The sequence below is a fragment of the Mirounga angustirostris genome, unplaced genomic scaffold, assembly GCF_029215605.1.
Source record: "Mirounga angustirostris isolate CCGP_5_RB_7025 unplaced genomic scaffold, mMirAng1.0.hap1 SCAF_9, whole genome shotgun sequence".
Classification (NCBI taxonomy): Eukaryota; Metazoa; Chordata; class Mammalia; order Carnivora; family Phocidae; genus Mirounga; species Mirounga angustirostris.
Window position 1 is genome coordinate 118,403,484 of NW_026991717.1, and position 16,492 is coordinate 118,419,975.

The window sequence follows — 16,492 nt, forward strand, 5'->3', positions numbered from 1 at the left end:
GCTTCTCCCTCTCCCACTCCTCTGCTTGTGTTCCTGCTCTCGCTCGCTCTCTCTCTGTTAAATAAATAAAATCTAAAAAAAAAAAAAAAAAATGCCAGGCAGCACCATCTTGCCTTACCAGTTGCATGGGAAAATATATCCAAAAGAGAGCTGATCCAAGAAGAGACCATGAACAATGAACACATAAACTCAAGAGCTTTTATTGTCAGATTACAAAGCAGGTCTCCAGCTCCAAAGCCCAGCACTCTTCCTGCACCTTAGGAGGGAAGTGAGAGGCGCCCAGCAATGGCGTATCCTGCATCCCAGACTTGGTACCTGTCGCCTGACTGCCGAGGCTCTCCACAGGTTTTAATTTTCCTTAATAGCCCCTTTCACCCCAGCCCACAAAAACAGCACTAGATTTCTCTACCTACACCACAATTGTGACATAGCACTACTCTTATCGGAACCCTTGAGCAAGCTTACTGTTATGTCTTAGGTCAAGAGCAGAATCTTTAGTCTGGCATTCAAGGATCTCCCCGAGCCGTTTTTCTTTCTTTTCCTATCTTTTATTGTTTTGAGCTTTAGCCAAATTAGACTGCTTCCTGTTTTTCAGACGTTCTTCCTGTTTATCTGTCTCTGCATTTTTACTTACGCTTTTTTGCTCTAGGAACCACCACCACCCCGCCCCCCTCACAGCAATCCTCCTACCTGTCCTTTTAGGCCCAGCTCGGGGGTCTTCTTGGAATTTCCTTCGCTTTTTTCTTAGGGCAGTTATCACTTTCTAGAGGCCTTAAATATTGCTATCTGTTAGGTGTCTTTTCTCACTTACTAGGATTACCAGTTCCTTCATGGCTTGAGGGCAGGGGCCACATTTTAATCTGTGTATCCCCTTAGGGTTTTTAAATTTATTTTAATTCAGTTAATTAACATTATAGTGTATTATTAGTTTCAGAGGTAGAGTTCAGTGATTCATCAGTCTTAAACTAACCCTAACCCCCAGTGCTCATGACATCCCATGCCCTCCTTAATGCCCATCACCCATTTACCCCGTTCCCCCCATCCTCCTCCCTGTACCCTTAGGATTTTACCCGAGGCCTTGCTTATGATGGGCAATGCAGTGGATATTTATTGGATTATCTCTGAGGTTTGGACTTCTTTTGAGCATTCAGGTGTGCAGCATTTCTAGAGCATGCCAACTACAGCTACAGTGATCTAGTTAGGCCTGGCCCTGGATCCTCTTTGGATACCAAAAGGTTATGTATCTGGGTGGGTGGTGGGTATATTCTGGGAAGCCATCAGGGCAATGCCATCATATTTTAATTATAGCCCTGGCAGCAGCACTCCTTTTAGCAAGCGGCAGTAACAAGCAGTAACACTTGGGCGGGCCAGCTGCCGGAAATTGGCCTCCCTCTCTGTGTTTCTCTACCCCCTTTTCAATCCATCACCTGTATTTATTCCCACTATAATTTAAACACCTGTCTAGATGGAATGTGTGCAATGTGTCCTTACCCCACACATTCAGATATTTGCTCACCTGCCTTGTTCGGAAGGCTGGCTCTAAAATAAACAGCGTTTTGGTATTAAAAGAAAAAGTGCACCGAGGTCACTGTGGCAATGGACATGAAGAAGGGAATGGGAGTGGAACCTCTTGATAAGCTGCTCCAGGAGAGTGGGAGCAGAGGAGGAGGAGGAGGACAGCAAGGGGTGAAGCATCTGCCTAAGGCTTAGGCAGCAGTGGGATCCTGTGACGAGGTTTTCCCACAGGCAATCATTCACTTAGCTGACCAGCTAGAGAAAGGTAGGAGGGGAAGAATATAAACAAGCTGATTGTTTTTAGGCTTAAATGCCTTGGTTATTTTTTAACGACCACTGTTTCTCAAAGCAGGATTACAAGTAGACTCGGAATTTTCTGAACCTTGTTCTAAACCATTTTATCCACGTTTGCTTCCTTGGCAAATTGAATGATTACCTATGTCAACATTTGAACATCCGGACAACATTGAGAAATAGTAAAATCTAATTAATATTTTCCAAAATCTCTAATAATTAAGGATAACTGGGACTGTTTCCTACTAGTTTTAAAACTAGAAAATGGATTTTCTTTCTTTTTAAAGATTTTATATTTGTCAAGGAAAGAGAGAGAGAGAAAAAGCACAAGCAGAGGGAGCAGCCTAGATTTAGTAGCATAGACTCTGGTTATTGACCCGGAGAAGCCACCTGGCCCATTTTTCCTAACAAAAAATGATGAGCTATCTCTTTTGTTACTGGTGCTATGTCTTTATGTGCCGTAATTCTATCCTTCTTTAAAATTCCTTAGCATGAAATGTTCATCATAATGAAAATCATATATATATATGCCATTTTCTACTTTCTCTTCATCTAATGAAACTTTGTTTACCTGGAGAAATATGGATGGACAGAGAAGCAGATGCAACCTGGTGACAGCCGTATTCATCATCCTTCTGTCCTGTTCAGGAGGAACCTCCAGATGTGAAGCCTAACTGGCTTGTGTAGTTTAAGGCCTGGCCCAATGCTGGGAGATTTACCCTGCCCTTAGATCTTTCCTAGTCAACGCAAGGTGCTTCTAGGGCCCCAGTTGATGCTTGGGTCCATTTGTGTTCAGTGACGACTCCTGCCCATCCTGGGAAAAACTGGGAAACTGAAAGGAAGAACCAGAGGCTTTCTTAAGTCATTTAATCTAGAAATGATTTGCTTGGGCCAAACTCTAGCAAGGCAGAAGTCTGTACACATAAGATTCAGCCAGATCTGGTGGAGGCTTCAGAGCCTGCACAGCCATGTGGCTGTCGCTGCTGTATTAGGTGATACAGACTCTAGAACGTTTTCATCATCACAATACATCCTATTGGATTGTCCTGTTTTAGAACAGGGGTTGCAAATAGGTTCATCTCCTTTGTCACTTCTGATTGATTGGCATTGGCTGTCTGGAGGACTGTGTAAAGAAGATTGAGGCCGTATCTAAGTGAGCCCCGAATTGTTTGATTATTTACTAGCAATGTATGTCCTAGGAAGGCTGAGCTGGGTGGGTGGGGGTAGTTGTGGCATAGGTCCTGAGTGTCTTCTAGGTAAAACCACAGAAGTAAGAATAGATTATTTAAAATAGAGGGTCAGTTGTTATTATTTAAAGAGACAGGTTATATTTTTAGCAGGAATCCTTTGGAAAGAAAGATGAGAAGCTTTAAAAGTTTTGTTATTCTTTATATAATCTCTCATTTAAGTAGTGGTCCCTTTTGCTATTTTCAAAATAAATTAACAATGATGCTTTGCTTTTGTGTAGAAGGAAATCACAATAGCCACCGTTTTTTGGTTTATCCATGAAATAAGGAATTGATGTTACATGTAAAAACAAACCCCACCAGGGCGCCTGGGTGGCTCAGTCGGTTAAGCGTCTGCCTTCGGCTCAGGTCATGATCCCAGGGTCCTGGGATCAAGCCCCGCATTGGGCTCCCTGCTCAGCAGGGAGTCTGCTTCTCCCTCTCCCTCTGCCTGCCACTCCCCCTGCTTGTGCTATCTCTAGCTCTCTGTCAAGTAAATAAATAAAATCTTAAAAAAAAAAGAAACCCACCAGGAATCTAAAATTAGTTTCATGTTCATGCCACCTTTTACTATACCTGCTAAGAATCAGAACTGATTGAGGATGGGTTTTGGTTTTTTTTTCCACTTCTTTAATATGCTCTGGTGAAGGATATTAACAACACGCATATTGTTAACAAATGGGGAATAAAATTTAAGGCAAAAAAGGAAAAGCTGGTGTAGTTTGGTATAATCAATCCCTTTATAATCACTGTTGTCAGAATTTGAGTATATTTTCAAAAATCTCTAATAATTAAGGATAATTAAGGGTAACTGGGACTGTTTCCTACTAGTTTTAAAACTAGAAAATAGATTTTCTTTCTTTTTAAAGATTTTATATATTTGTCAGGGAAAGAGAGAGAGAGAGAAAGCACAAGCAGGGGGAGAAGCAGGTAGAAGGAGAAGCAGGCTTCCCGCTGAGCAGGGAGCCCGATGCTGGGCTCCATCCCAGGACCCTGGGATCATGACCTGAGCAGAAGGCAGACACTTAACCAACTGAGCCACCCAGGCGTCCCTAGAAAATGGATTTTAAAACAAGAGTACCAATTCTGCAACTGTTATGTAACCTTGAGCAAATTAATTACTATAAACTTTCTGAGCCTTAGTTTCTCCATCTCTGAAAGGGAGTATAACAGTATCTGCTTCCATGAGTAATGGGTAAGGGAGTGAGATATAAAACCTCACTTATAAGTGCTTGACATTAGTACTGCAAGACCTCAAATATTAAACCATGTCATTTGGGAAAAGTACACCACATGCACTTGGAGGAGAACGGTCCCTGTTCTCATCTTGGCCCTGCACTTAGTGGGTATTTTTAGTGCAGTTGTGATTTTTGTGCAATTGCTTACCCTTAGAGTTATCTAATTTTAGTTTCATCTTTTGTAAAATGGGGGTAACAGTAGAACCTGCTTCAGAGGGCTTTCTCAGGATTACACGAGATAATGCACATCAAGATGATGCAAGGACATCTGATACATGGCACACGGTGAACATTCAGTAACTTAGCTATTATGATGAAAATGATGATGTTTAAATTAGGGGTGGCCTTGCCAAAAGAGAGAAGATTCAACAAATCTGATATTTCTTCTCCTTCCCATTCACTAATCTCTAAACCATACAGTTTATACTAAACATGGTAAAGTGTGTACATTTTGTTTATTTTATTGCTGTTCCACTATAAATTATTAATAAGCCTCTTTTATTAGGGTTTTGGCACACTGACGGAGGCAGTAATTGGAGAAGCTGTTAGTTATCATAAAGACCTTTCTTACTCTGTAGTGTTTTTATAGCTGCAAGCTCATGTCTAATTTGAAAGGCCTGATGTTTACGGCCAGGGAGCAGGGCAAGAAGGAAGAAGGCTCAGTGTGGGGCAGGAGTGCATTCAGTCCTACAGGGAGCAGTTTGACTGTCTGACAACCTGACCTCTGTTGCCCCCGAGGTGCAGGAAGAAGGCAAGGCTCTTCAAAGACTCCAGGGACCAGAGAATACTACCATAACCTGCTCCGGTATCTTCCCTCCCCACCCTTTCTCTAGTCCCTATGTGTCTTCTTCCCCTGAGAGCAGCAGAAGGGGGTCAGAAATGATAAGCCAAGGTTAGCTTCTGAGGCTTCTTCTAAAGACAGGCCCATACTGGAGGGCACAGCCCGAGTGTCCTGGATCCCAGCCTCCACAAGCACCAGGAATCATTCCTGACCTATGGAAAACGCTTTCTTCCCCAGAAATATATTTGAGTCCTTTGGTGTGAAGAGCTAGTCCTGGGTTGTTTTCATGTACTGAGTTCTCTAATTAGGGATGAGGCGCTGTGCAGTTGCCAAAATGATTTATGTTTCTTTCAGAATGTTCAGATGAGGGGCACCTGGGTGGCTTAGTCAGTTAAGCGTCTGCCTTCAGCTCAGGTGATGATCCTGCGGTCCTGGGATCGAGCCCTGCCTCAGGCTTCCTGCTCAGCGGGGGGGCCTGCTTCTCTCTCTGCCCCTCCCCCCATCTCGCCCCACCTCGTTCATGCTTGCTCTCTCAATCTTGCAAATAAATAAATAAATAAATAAATAAATAAACAAATAAATAAATAAATAAAATAAACTTTAAAAAAAAAAAGAATTTTCGGATGAAGAAAACACGACAACGCTGCAGAATTCTTCTATTTATAAATGTCAAAATTACTAGGTTCTTAGGACATTTTTCTAGGAGAATACTTTTCCTGGAATGTCCATCTCCTATGCCACTTGGCTCTGGCGTCTCACACCTAACACCCTCCATTCGGCCCTGTGCCCTCCCCTCTTTTCAGCATCCTCTCCCTGTGCAACTGATTTTGAAATGTTTTTCCAAACGTCCTTTCTTTTCTGACTTCATTCTCATCTCACAGGTTTTAACTCACCTCACATCTGTATTTCTCATGATAACTTACATTTTCTCTTTTGGATTATAAAAGTAATCCATGCCCTTCACAACTATATATCTGTGTGTACGTGTGTTGAAGGAAACTTGGATCTGCTTTCTGTAGTTTCAGAGTGTGATTTTTTTTTTCTTTAACTTGAGATATCAGCATGGCTCTATATCATTAAGAATTCTTCGAAAAATTGTAATGGACACATAATACTCCCTCCTATGGACAGAGCAAAATTTACTTAACAACACTGCTAGCCATTTTGATCTTCCCATTTTCCAATATTAAAATCAATGCTTGTTTTCAAAATCTGTTCACAGTGTAGTGTTATGAGTAAGAAGATGGGCTTTGGAGTTCCAAAGACCATGGTCCAGATTCTAGTTTGGCCATTTGTTCCTAGGCCTCAGTTTCCTTCTTTGTAAATGGGGATTATAATGGTACCTACCAACAGAATTATGACAGTTTAAAACAGGGTATATATAATGTACTCATTTACACAGAGCTTCAGACATTGTAAGTTCTGCTAAATAGTAACTGCAGTTATAATAGTCACCATCGTTAATCATGGGCAATTAGTTTTTAGCACAGTTGCTAGAAGTTAGATGGTAGTACAAATACTTTGATACCTTTAATAATATATTGCCAAATTCTGGAAAGATTCTACCAATTTATAGTCACATAAATAGTATAAGTACATATCTAATATCACGCCTTGCCATTATTAGGTAGTATATTTTTTATTATTGTATATCCATGTATACAAAAAATGTTACCTTGTAATTTACATTTCTTTGATTGCCAGTGGAAATGACTAGTTTTAAATATTTAGTTGACTAATTATATTCCTTTTTTGTAAATTGTTTATGAGGGTCAGTGCCCATTTTTCTTTTGCCTGTGCATCTTTTTTCTAAATCAATGAGTTCTTTATATGTCATAAGAATCATTCTTCTTATGTATAACTAAAATGTATTGCGCATTTAGAAGTTGCAGATGAGGAAACAGGGCCAGAGAGGCTAAGTAGTTTGCCTAGTGTTTCAGACCCTTGCCTGGCACAGAGTAAATACACAGTAAACCCTTGCTGTCTTTGTTACTAATCTTTGTATTTCATGGCACCTGGCACAGTCCAGCACTTTGCACACAGTAGGGGCAGAATACATATGTGGTGACTTCTGTTGACACCAGCCACCCTCCCTTCTCCTCTTTGGTGTGCACAGAAGCCAGCCTTTAATAGGTGCCTTGGTCACAGCCACTGTTTTAGCTCAGATGAATCGGCATCTCCTGAACTCGACTTCATTTTCTCCATCTGTTTTTAATGATACTTTCCGAAAACGCTGTAAAATCAGGTTATTTCCCCTCACTTCATTTCTAGGTAACAAACCTGAATTTGGCAAGTGGCGTCATAAACAGAAGCAGTGCTTCAACCCCCCCCACCCTTCGGCCTGTCATCAGTCCTAGTGGCCCGACATGGTCAATACAGTCAGACCCCCAAGCTCCTGAGAGCCACTCCACCCCTCCTGGAAGCAGGTATGTGAAGGGTTGTGGAGTCATCGTTTTGGGTTACAAAGACAGCCTGGGTCTGAAGAGAGTCTTTCCCACCTTGAACTCCCTGCACTGATGCCTGGGAGACAGGTACCTTTCCGTCTGTCCTAGTACTCTGGCACTTGAATAGAGGGCCTCCTTTTACTCATAAGACAGTTTGCGGGCAAATCAAAGGCAAAGGAAATTTCTGATACAGTTCAGTAAGCTCACTTTGGGGTGAAAGAGGAAGAATTTGTCCTGTGTTCAATCCTTGCCTGTAGTCTACATTTTCTTGTTTTGACTTTTGACATTTTCTCCTTGTCTCCTCATTCTTGTTTATACCTTGTACTACATTTGCATTTCAGTAACTTTGGACTCTTTTTTTTTTTTGAAGGACATATTTGTTTTTTATATTTTCATCTAGGTTATGTAATTAAACTCAAAACAGTCTCCCTAGACAATGCGCATTTGGGAAGTGGGAAGGAAATGTCCTTTATGTAGTTGAGCAAAGTGGCAGAGGATAAAATCCAAATAGATTCTGGCCACAAAGTAAGCAACTTCTGAATTAGAAAAGAAGCCACTGTATTGAATTCTAGTCTTGATCCATATTTTAAGTCCCCTATTTTAAAAAAAACGTAAGAAATGGATTCCCAGTACATCTTGCATTAGTGGCTATTCAAAATGGGTTTAATTGCATCTGTCCCTGAGTGAAGTGAGCTAGAGAGGACTGTGACTGTTACGATGAAGTATTCTGTTCCTTCTGAATAAAGAAGCTCTTCCACAGATGTCCCTCCAAGTCCCCACCCCCGCGCCAGCTCTGTCAGCCTCTGCCAGCAGGCCACCTCTTAGCGTGCTGTCTTGCCTCGTGGTTGCAAGGGGCGGCCAAAGACCTGGGCATGAAGGAAATACCTGTTTGCTGTTGAAGTATCTGTTGGTGTTAGAATTATTACTGAAGGAACTAATTTGGGAAGCAGAGACTCTGCCCAGGAAGCAACATAAACATAAGCACATTACATCATGCTTGAGTACAGTGTCTTTCATACCAGTAATCGTGGTCAAGGGTGAAAAGAATCATCTTAACTGAAAGTTACAAAGAGTTGAAGACTGAGAGGCAGGACTGTTTCAGACGGGACATCCTCCCACGAAGTTCTCTTCGCAGAAGGCTGTCGTTTGGTGATTTACAGTCTACAGAATAACCACATTCCTAAAACATAAGTCTTAAAAAAGAATTCTGTTTATACCATAGAGCTTTATTTTCCATATAAAATATTTCCAAATATTCCATTTTCATTTTACAATCAGAGCCTTGTTTCTCTGGAAAACATGTTCCCTGCAATCTTGGGGATATTATCTGCCTATATGACAAGGCTGTAGCCATTTTCCATACTATAAACAAAATGTCAGAACTCCACATCATGACTGGGTTTAGAGACTTCTTTTGGTAGCACCTGTTTGGCAGTGCAGAAACCCAGAAAGGTGTGGGGATCCATCCAGGGCAGAGCCCAGACCTAGAGTCCAGCACTATGAATGGCCTTCTCCTAGCCAGACTGTGCTTATGAGCAGCAGGAAAATAGCACATTACACCACTGACTTCAGAGCCCTTAGCACCAGAAAGTGGCCCCTGCAGTCCCTGGGCCTTTCCCCTTTTGGGTTAGTTGTACCCAAAGCAGCCCTCTCGTCACCTGCTCTTCAAGCCGAAGGGCCAGTTGTAAGGTCCCATTTCAGTCTAGTGTAGCCCCGAAAACCTTCCTCTGAGCCCGGGTAACCTCTGGTTGCCAGAACAGCCTGGAGGCTCAGCTTGTGGAATTCCCAGAGGTGTCCACCCCAAAGCAGTGCTAAGTGAATTCTCCGGGCTCCTTCCAGAGCTGGCTGTGACCTGGGCCACAGCCAGACCTCCAGCAGGCATTCTACCAGTACCATACCCCAATTTCCATTTTTACCTGGTAAGTCACTGTTTTGTGGATAGTCTCTTGTTGCCCCTCTCTTAGTAGTAAGGGTGACTAAGTTCAATGAATATGGGATTAATAGCTTAGGGATCTGAGTTTTATGACTGGTTTTGACACTAAGTGACCCTAAACCATTCATTTAATCTTTTTATTGAATAAGCATACTTACGGATAAACCAGCCTGTTTTGAGAGCTTTTAGATTGCCCTTAAGGCACTTTGATCTCCCTGGAAGTGGGTGCTAAGTAAATAAGAGGTACTCTTACTAGTTCATCTACAATAGCAACAGTGGATTCCAGTGCTGATAAGCTCTGATAATTCCCTAAACCAGGGGCTGTCCTGTAAACAGTAACAAGACATAAAGAGAATCCTTCGCTGGCTGTGCTTTTCATCTGCATATTGGAGGATTCAGTGACTTGGTAGCCACAGGAATGAAAACTGGTGACTCACGAGAACTCTGCAAATAGTGTTATTTTTCATTTCCCTGTAGTGTTGCTATTGTTCTCAATTTTATGGCTCACACAAGTTTTCACCAGACAACCTTGTTCTTCCCCAGCTGTTTTGAACCCCCCCCCCGCCCCCAAACGCAGCCTCAGGGCTGTTGTCTCCCATTGGGTCAGTGTGAGCTCAGCCCAGCTCCTCAAATCCCTTGGTTCCTCTGGTCTGTCTGGAGTCCCTGTTCAAGCTTTGTTGTGGGAGAGGAAGGCAGAGAGCCCACGACTTGCCCAGACAGTCTGAGGCCTGGCCCTGTAGCTTGCCGTTCCCTAGACTCTCTGGAGCTGGACTTGGCCAGCCATTCCTCTGTTGTTACTTTTCAGAGGTAATAAGTGAGATTAATTGCAGGCCATTCTCCAGAAGAGAAAGTAGTCAGGGCCAAAATCAGTCACATGTTGAGAAGCCTGAGGTGTACCTCTAAGTGAGGCCGATTTAGAATTAGACAATAGGGCCTCCAGGATGCAGGTACCAAGTGTTTGTGACCTCTTTTTTCTTAAAGGGATCAATTTTGCTTTCTAGATGCAGATACCTGGGTATCTAAGCTTTTCTTCAGCCAATGAGATGGGTAGGATTTTTCAGGCTGCCTTTTAACTATACATTTTCTGGGCCCATGGGGTGTTGTTAGGGGCTGGAAGCCATACCAGAGGCATCTCCCCAGTACGGCCAGCCTTGCATGGAGTTGGACCACGTCAGGGAGGGGTATTTTCTAGGTGAGGAGCACTCAGCGGGCTCACAGTGCATCTTTCTTTGTGAGACCTGGAAGGGTTACTGTAAAGTCTTGGCTGCTGCTTGGAAGGATTTGGGAAGGACAGGGCCTCAGACAGCTTGGCAGGAACCTGAGTCCCTGTTTTTTTCCAGTCCAACCCTTCCTTGTGGATCGAGCTGTCAGGGAATCCCACGAATGTCTGGCTTCTGCCCCTTTGTATGTTTTTCCAGCATTTGTCATTGAATTATTTTTATCCATCTCTGGCTTTTTCACACATGCAACCTGGGGATTTGTCTGTTCCTCGATATTAAGGGTGGGGGAGCTTGAAAGCAAAGCCGTGAGTTTGTTACTCCTTTTTGCGACAGGGCAAGACATCATGGGCTTGGGGTGCTCGGCCTGGCTGGCCCCCACTCTAGAGAACAGCATGGGGGAATGGGGTACAGTGAAGCGCCAGATCTTAGAAGTTGGAGTATATTTCACGTCACTCTCTCTCTCTGCCCTCTCACTCTCCACAACTAAATTATAATGAGTTTGATACCCTACTTTACATAATTTATAGGAACAAGTTTTTCAGAGATTTTGATTCTAGTTTAGCTAATACTTTTCTCCCTTCCTTTAGATTATTTCTTACAAATGTTGCTGGACAGTCAGGTCTCTGACTTCCCATCTTTTCATTTTTAATCCTCAGTTTGTTGTTTTAGAAAAACAAAAATGCATCCTATTCATTTTCCATGTGTCAGGCATTTGGTTAGGCACTGGGGAGTCATGATGAATAAAACAGGACTGTGCCTGATCTCACAGAGCTTATAGTCCGTGGTCTATCTGTCATGTTCTCAGCGTAGTCCTGGGTGCTGGGTATGGCCTAAAATATTTGGAAGACCTAGTTTTTGATCACTCAGAGGTGACGATCTAGCAGAGAAAAGGAGGTATATACACATGAAACAGTTACAGAGTAGTGTCGAGGGGCATATAGCAAAGATTTCAATTTGACGGCACAGGCAATTAGAAGAAAAGATATCAAGAAGAGTGTGTAAGGATTTAATCCTGTCACCTGCTACAACATAGGTGAACCTCGAGGACATTATGATAAGTGAAATAAGCTGGTCACAGAAGGACAAATACTGTATCATTCCATTCATACAAAGTGTCTAATGTCGTCCAGATCATAGAAACAGAAAGTAGAAAGGTGGTTGCCAGGGGCTGCAGGGAGAGGGAAGAGGGAATTAACATTTAATAGCTACAGAGTTTCAGTTTTGCAAGATGAAAAAGTTCTAGAGCTCTGTTGCACAACAGTGTGAATGTACTGAACTGTACACACAGAAATGGTTAGATGGTACATTTAAACTTAGGTGTTTTTTACTACATTAAAAAGGAGTATTGTAAGGGCTTAAAAGAGAGAGCCCCTTAGTTCCACAAAAATTACATTTAGTGACTAAAATGGCAAAGTTTTGCTCCTATCCTCTGCCACTCTCTAGGGGGATTATCCTCAGCCTAGTCCTTGAAATGCTTCTGTTTCTTTAAGAGTGTGTTAACTTTATAGGAAAGGGGGCCGTTGACCCCTATGGGGAAGATGGCACGATGTAATAGTGAACTGTTGAGTTGGACGGACCTGGATGTGCCTTACTTAAGTATGTGACCTCGGGCAAATTATATTGCTTCTCTGGGCCACAATTTTCCCATCTGCTTAGATATGCAAATAATACCTACCTCATTAAGTTGTTATAAGATTTAATTGAGTAGTGTATGTGAAAGGAGCCAGTTTAGTGCCTGGTTTTGGTGTAGGTTGTCGATAACATTTCATTTTCTTCCCTGGAAGAAAAAAAGTTGAAATTGGACTTGCTTGGGATATGGTGTTGCTACCCACTTGGGTTAGTATCTAGTACAGAGGGAACTAGCCATTACCTGTGGGTGGTGTGCTCCTTGGGCTGGATCACAGAGCTGTGGCCTTTCCAGCTGAGGAAGGGAAAGCATCAGAGTGAAGCCAACAGGAGATTCTTCCTTTTTCTCTGACCCCTTTGTTGAAGGGTGACTTCTTTCTACTCACCAGGCCCTTCCTCTCTGCTATCTTCTTTTGAATGTTGAAATTTCCACTGCAGCTCGATGTTCTAGCCAGTAAACACTCATATTTTCCATCTATCCTGGGGGTCGAGCTTTGGGAGAGCTTTTCTCTGGAGGAGTTTGGAGCTTATAATTTTGTACTTTATACTGTTATATAAACAACACTCTCTAGCCAAAGAGCACAATCACAAAAAGAAACCACTTTGGGGGGGCCTGAAAAAAAAAGGAAATTCTTTCATGTTCAGAGTTCTGTAGAACTTCTTATTTCACTTCTTATTCTCCTTCCTTCTTTCCCATAAAATCAAGTTAACTTGACCTTCCTCCTCCTGAGTCTTAGCTCTCACCATTCCTTCCCCTTGAGGGAAAATGTTTCTTCAGCACATGAGTGATAAAGGCCTGTACTTCTATCTAAAGTTCCTCTGCTGCTTTTCTCACTCCACCAGACACATAACCTCTCAAAGGTTATGCTCTGTGTCAGTTCAAGCTCTGTGACAGATTCTACAATTCCTCCTTCCCCGAGAGAGCTGAGGGCCATAGGTGTTTGTGCCAAGGCCAGAATGATTGGGCTTCTGCCTATTGAAGGAATGTGGGTAAACCTAGGAAAGGTGTCAAAGATCGCTGGCTGGACATCATAGCAGAGCCTGGGCAAAATATGTGTGGGAATGTTTGGGCCTAGTATCAGTAGTGAAAGAAGTAGATCTTTTCTTATCTGCAAGCCAAAATGCAGGTGGCTTTGTGGTGTGCCAGTGTAGTGTTTTTTCAGTTCAGTATGCCTCCTCCCTACCCCCCAAAGTACCAAAGAGAAACCACCTTACCTTTCCTTAGGATTAAAACAGGCACACGTGTACACTTGTGCACACCCACGTGCAAGCACACAGTCATTATTAGAGGCAAGACCCTATCTTATTTTTTAAATCTTTTTTTTTTTTTTTAATTTTATTTACTTATTTGACAGAGAGCACAAGCAGGGGGAGCAGCAGGCTGAGGGAGAGGCATAAGCAGGCTCCCTGGGAGTCTGATGTGGGACTCGATCCCAGGACCCCAGGATCATGACCTGAGCTGAAGGCAGTGACTTAACCAACTGAGCCACCCAGACGCCCAAGACCCTATCTTACTTCACTGTTGACTTTATAATTTTATATCTATCCACAGTTGGTGATTATTTTGGCTCTAAGAGGCCTGAATGACAAAAGTCTACATGTTAAGCTGAATGAGACTCCTTTTCTAGAATTAAGAAATTATATCAGAGTTACTTAATTCATAATTCAGTTTAATTCTCACATGGTTTTTCCTCTCTTCTTCTTTGCAAGTTAACTCCGTTTACCAGTTCTGAAAGAGCTTGGAAAGAATCAGAGTGGTGAAGAAACACTCTATCTTTCTTTCTGACTCCTGTAGAGAGACATTGATGATCCAGTTTTAAAGCTTACTGTTGACTCCATGAATTTCTAGAAGGAAGACCAGTCAGCTTTCCTGAACCTGTAGCTGAAGACCCTGTCCTCCCTCCATCCTCCCTCCCATTCTTCTTCCTTTTTATTTTATTTTATTTGGCAGAGGGAGAGGGAGAGAGAGAATCCCAAGCAGGCCCCATGCCCAACTTGGGGCTCAGTCTCACAACCCCGAGACCATGACCTGAGCCGAAATCATGAGTCCGATGCTTAACTGACTGAGCCACCCAAGTGCCCCTCCCACTCTTATTTTTGTTAAGACTTTCAGCATGTTACCAATTAAGTACAACTAAGAAATCATTGCTTTTTTTTTTTTTTTTTTTTTTTTAAGATTTTATTTATTTATTTGAGAGAGAGAGAGACAGCACAGGGGAGCCCAACACGGGGCTTCATCCCAGGATCCCGGGATCATGACCTGAGCTGAAGGCAGGTGCTTAACCGACTGAGCCACCCAGGCCCCCTGCTTTTTTTTTTTTTTTTTTAAGTCCTAGGATTTAAGAGGCTAAAAGGGAAAAACTCCCTGTACCTATGTTTTAATAAAAGAAAACAATAGACTGATAGTATCTGAAAAGGAGGAAAGATCCTCTCTTCCCTTGCAGCCACTTTGAGAAGCAGTTTTGGCGTAGGTTCTGGCTTGGGTATAGGTTCGTGATAATTCTCAGTTCCCTTTCCAGAAAAGAAAGAAATGTAAAATTAGACTGGCTGAGGACATGATATTCCTACACCACTTCATGCAATGCTTAGACTCGATACATAGTAGGGAGAACAGGTATACCTAATCATAACACAACACTGAGGTTTACACGCTCTATTTTTATTGTGAAGGTAGTATCCATAAATTAAAATTTTGATTACAAACCATGAAAATGCGCCTGAAGAAAGATAACCGAAGAGAAGCTAAACTTAAAAGGGCACTTAAATATGGAGCCAAGTGTTCTTTGGGAGATGCAAGGAAAGCTGGAGGTGGGAGAGAAGCAGTGTATGAGAGCCTAGGAATTCAAAATGTCACATCATATGGCAGGCCCCTGGGGTTCGTAATAAGTAACAGTAGAACTCTTGTCTTAATTGGACCATTCTTCTGCTTCAGACACAGTAAGGAGATATTTTTGGCTTTCATGAATTATCAGGCTAAGACTTGTATTAATTTGGCTTCAAAGCCAATAATCAATACCATGTTTGGCCTGGTTCTTAAAAATAAGTTTTACTATCTTTCCGTGATGAAAATGAAATATGGGTGAATCTCAGTAATGTGACTATAATCTAGAAGGATTTAGATGAGAAAAGCAGCCTTTCTGGCATAGCAGGTAAGGAAACCATAAAGGGGGTTAATAAGTGGGATGTACTTAAAGGCTAGAGGAAATCAAATTATGTTCTTCTGGAACTTTGCACCAAGGAAAATTGAGTAGATAAAAGACTGTATTATTAGTGTTCTCAAATATCTTGCTTAGCTACATGAACCCAATGCATTTGGAATACAAGCCCCCAAAAGAAGAGTTCTTTTACCTTCTTCACCAAATAATTAGTATATTGAAATATTTGAAAAAAAGGAAAGGTAAAACTGGCATTAAGTAACATCTCAGATGGGAAATGGCATCATCTGGTAGTTGTTAAAACAATGTTATATCTTCTAAACACAAGACACTGGGCTGCGCTGTGAAGGAGGTGTTAGGGTCTCTGTTCTCAAGGAGGAAAATTAATAGTCCCTATCAATGCAAGTACTGTAAAACAGTATGTGCTTAATTGTTGAAGAAGAGGGTTATCCTGTAGGTACGAGTTCAGAGGGGAAATTGACCACTAACTGGAGAAGCTGACAAAAGGTCCATGGAGAGGAAAGGGGCTAGAGCGGAATCTGGAAGGGCAGATGGGGCGTGGGTGGGCGAAGAGCCTAATAGTAACAAATTAAGAGGTAATTGCACATTTACTTTGTGCTCAACACTATTCAAGGATCAAAGTAATGTGATTCACACTCCTAAGTTAGAGGTGACAGTTCAGCAGGGTGGTATAAAAAATACTGCCCTAAATGTGTGTTTACTTTTTGCATATAAAATGCAAAGTGAGTGATTAAAAGAGGGCACATAGGTTTAGATGAGTCACAGTTCAGAAAAGGTACTGAAGACAGGTAGAAAGAGAAGACTCTGCAGAGGAAGGGTTTAAGGTAGAGTATAAATTCAGTCCTTGACTGTGTGTAGGCTACGGACAGGTGAAGGACAGGAGAGGAGGGAGAAGACCCGTAATGTGCAAGGTGTTGTAAACATTTGCAAGCGACAGGGAATGGGGACCAGTCTGGCTGAAGCAGAGTGTTTCTGTTTGAAATACCCTGCATTCATTGGTCAAAACAGTGAGTTTTGAGTGATAGAAACTGAAATTCAC

At 42.2% G+C, this 16,492-nt stretch overlaps 1 protein-coding gene across 12 annotated transcripts in view; it reads left to right on the top strand.

The window, feature by feature from the left end:
• Positions 1-16,492, top strand: part of TTLL5 (tubulin tyrosine ligase like 5) — a 275,259-nt gene that overhangs the window by 133,407 nt on the left and 125,360 nt on the right. For 11 of the 12 annotated variants that reach the window (XR_010405275.1, XR_010405277.1, XR_010405276.1 and 8 more), the window contains one exon: positions 7,326-7,480. The exons of the other annotated variant lie outside the window; for it this stretch is intronic. Coding sequence is in view for 8 of the 11 variants with exons in the window: in XM_064571392.1 (XP_064427462.1) it covers positions 7,326-7,480 (155 nt within the window). In the remaining 3 variants the exon portion in view is untranslated. The remainder of the gene's footprint in view (positions 1-7,325; positions 7,481-16,492) is intronic. 12 annotated transcript variants of the gene reach the window in all.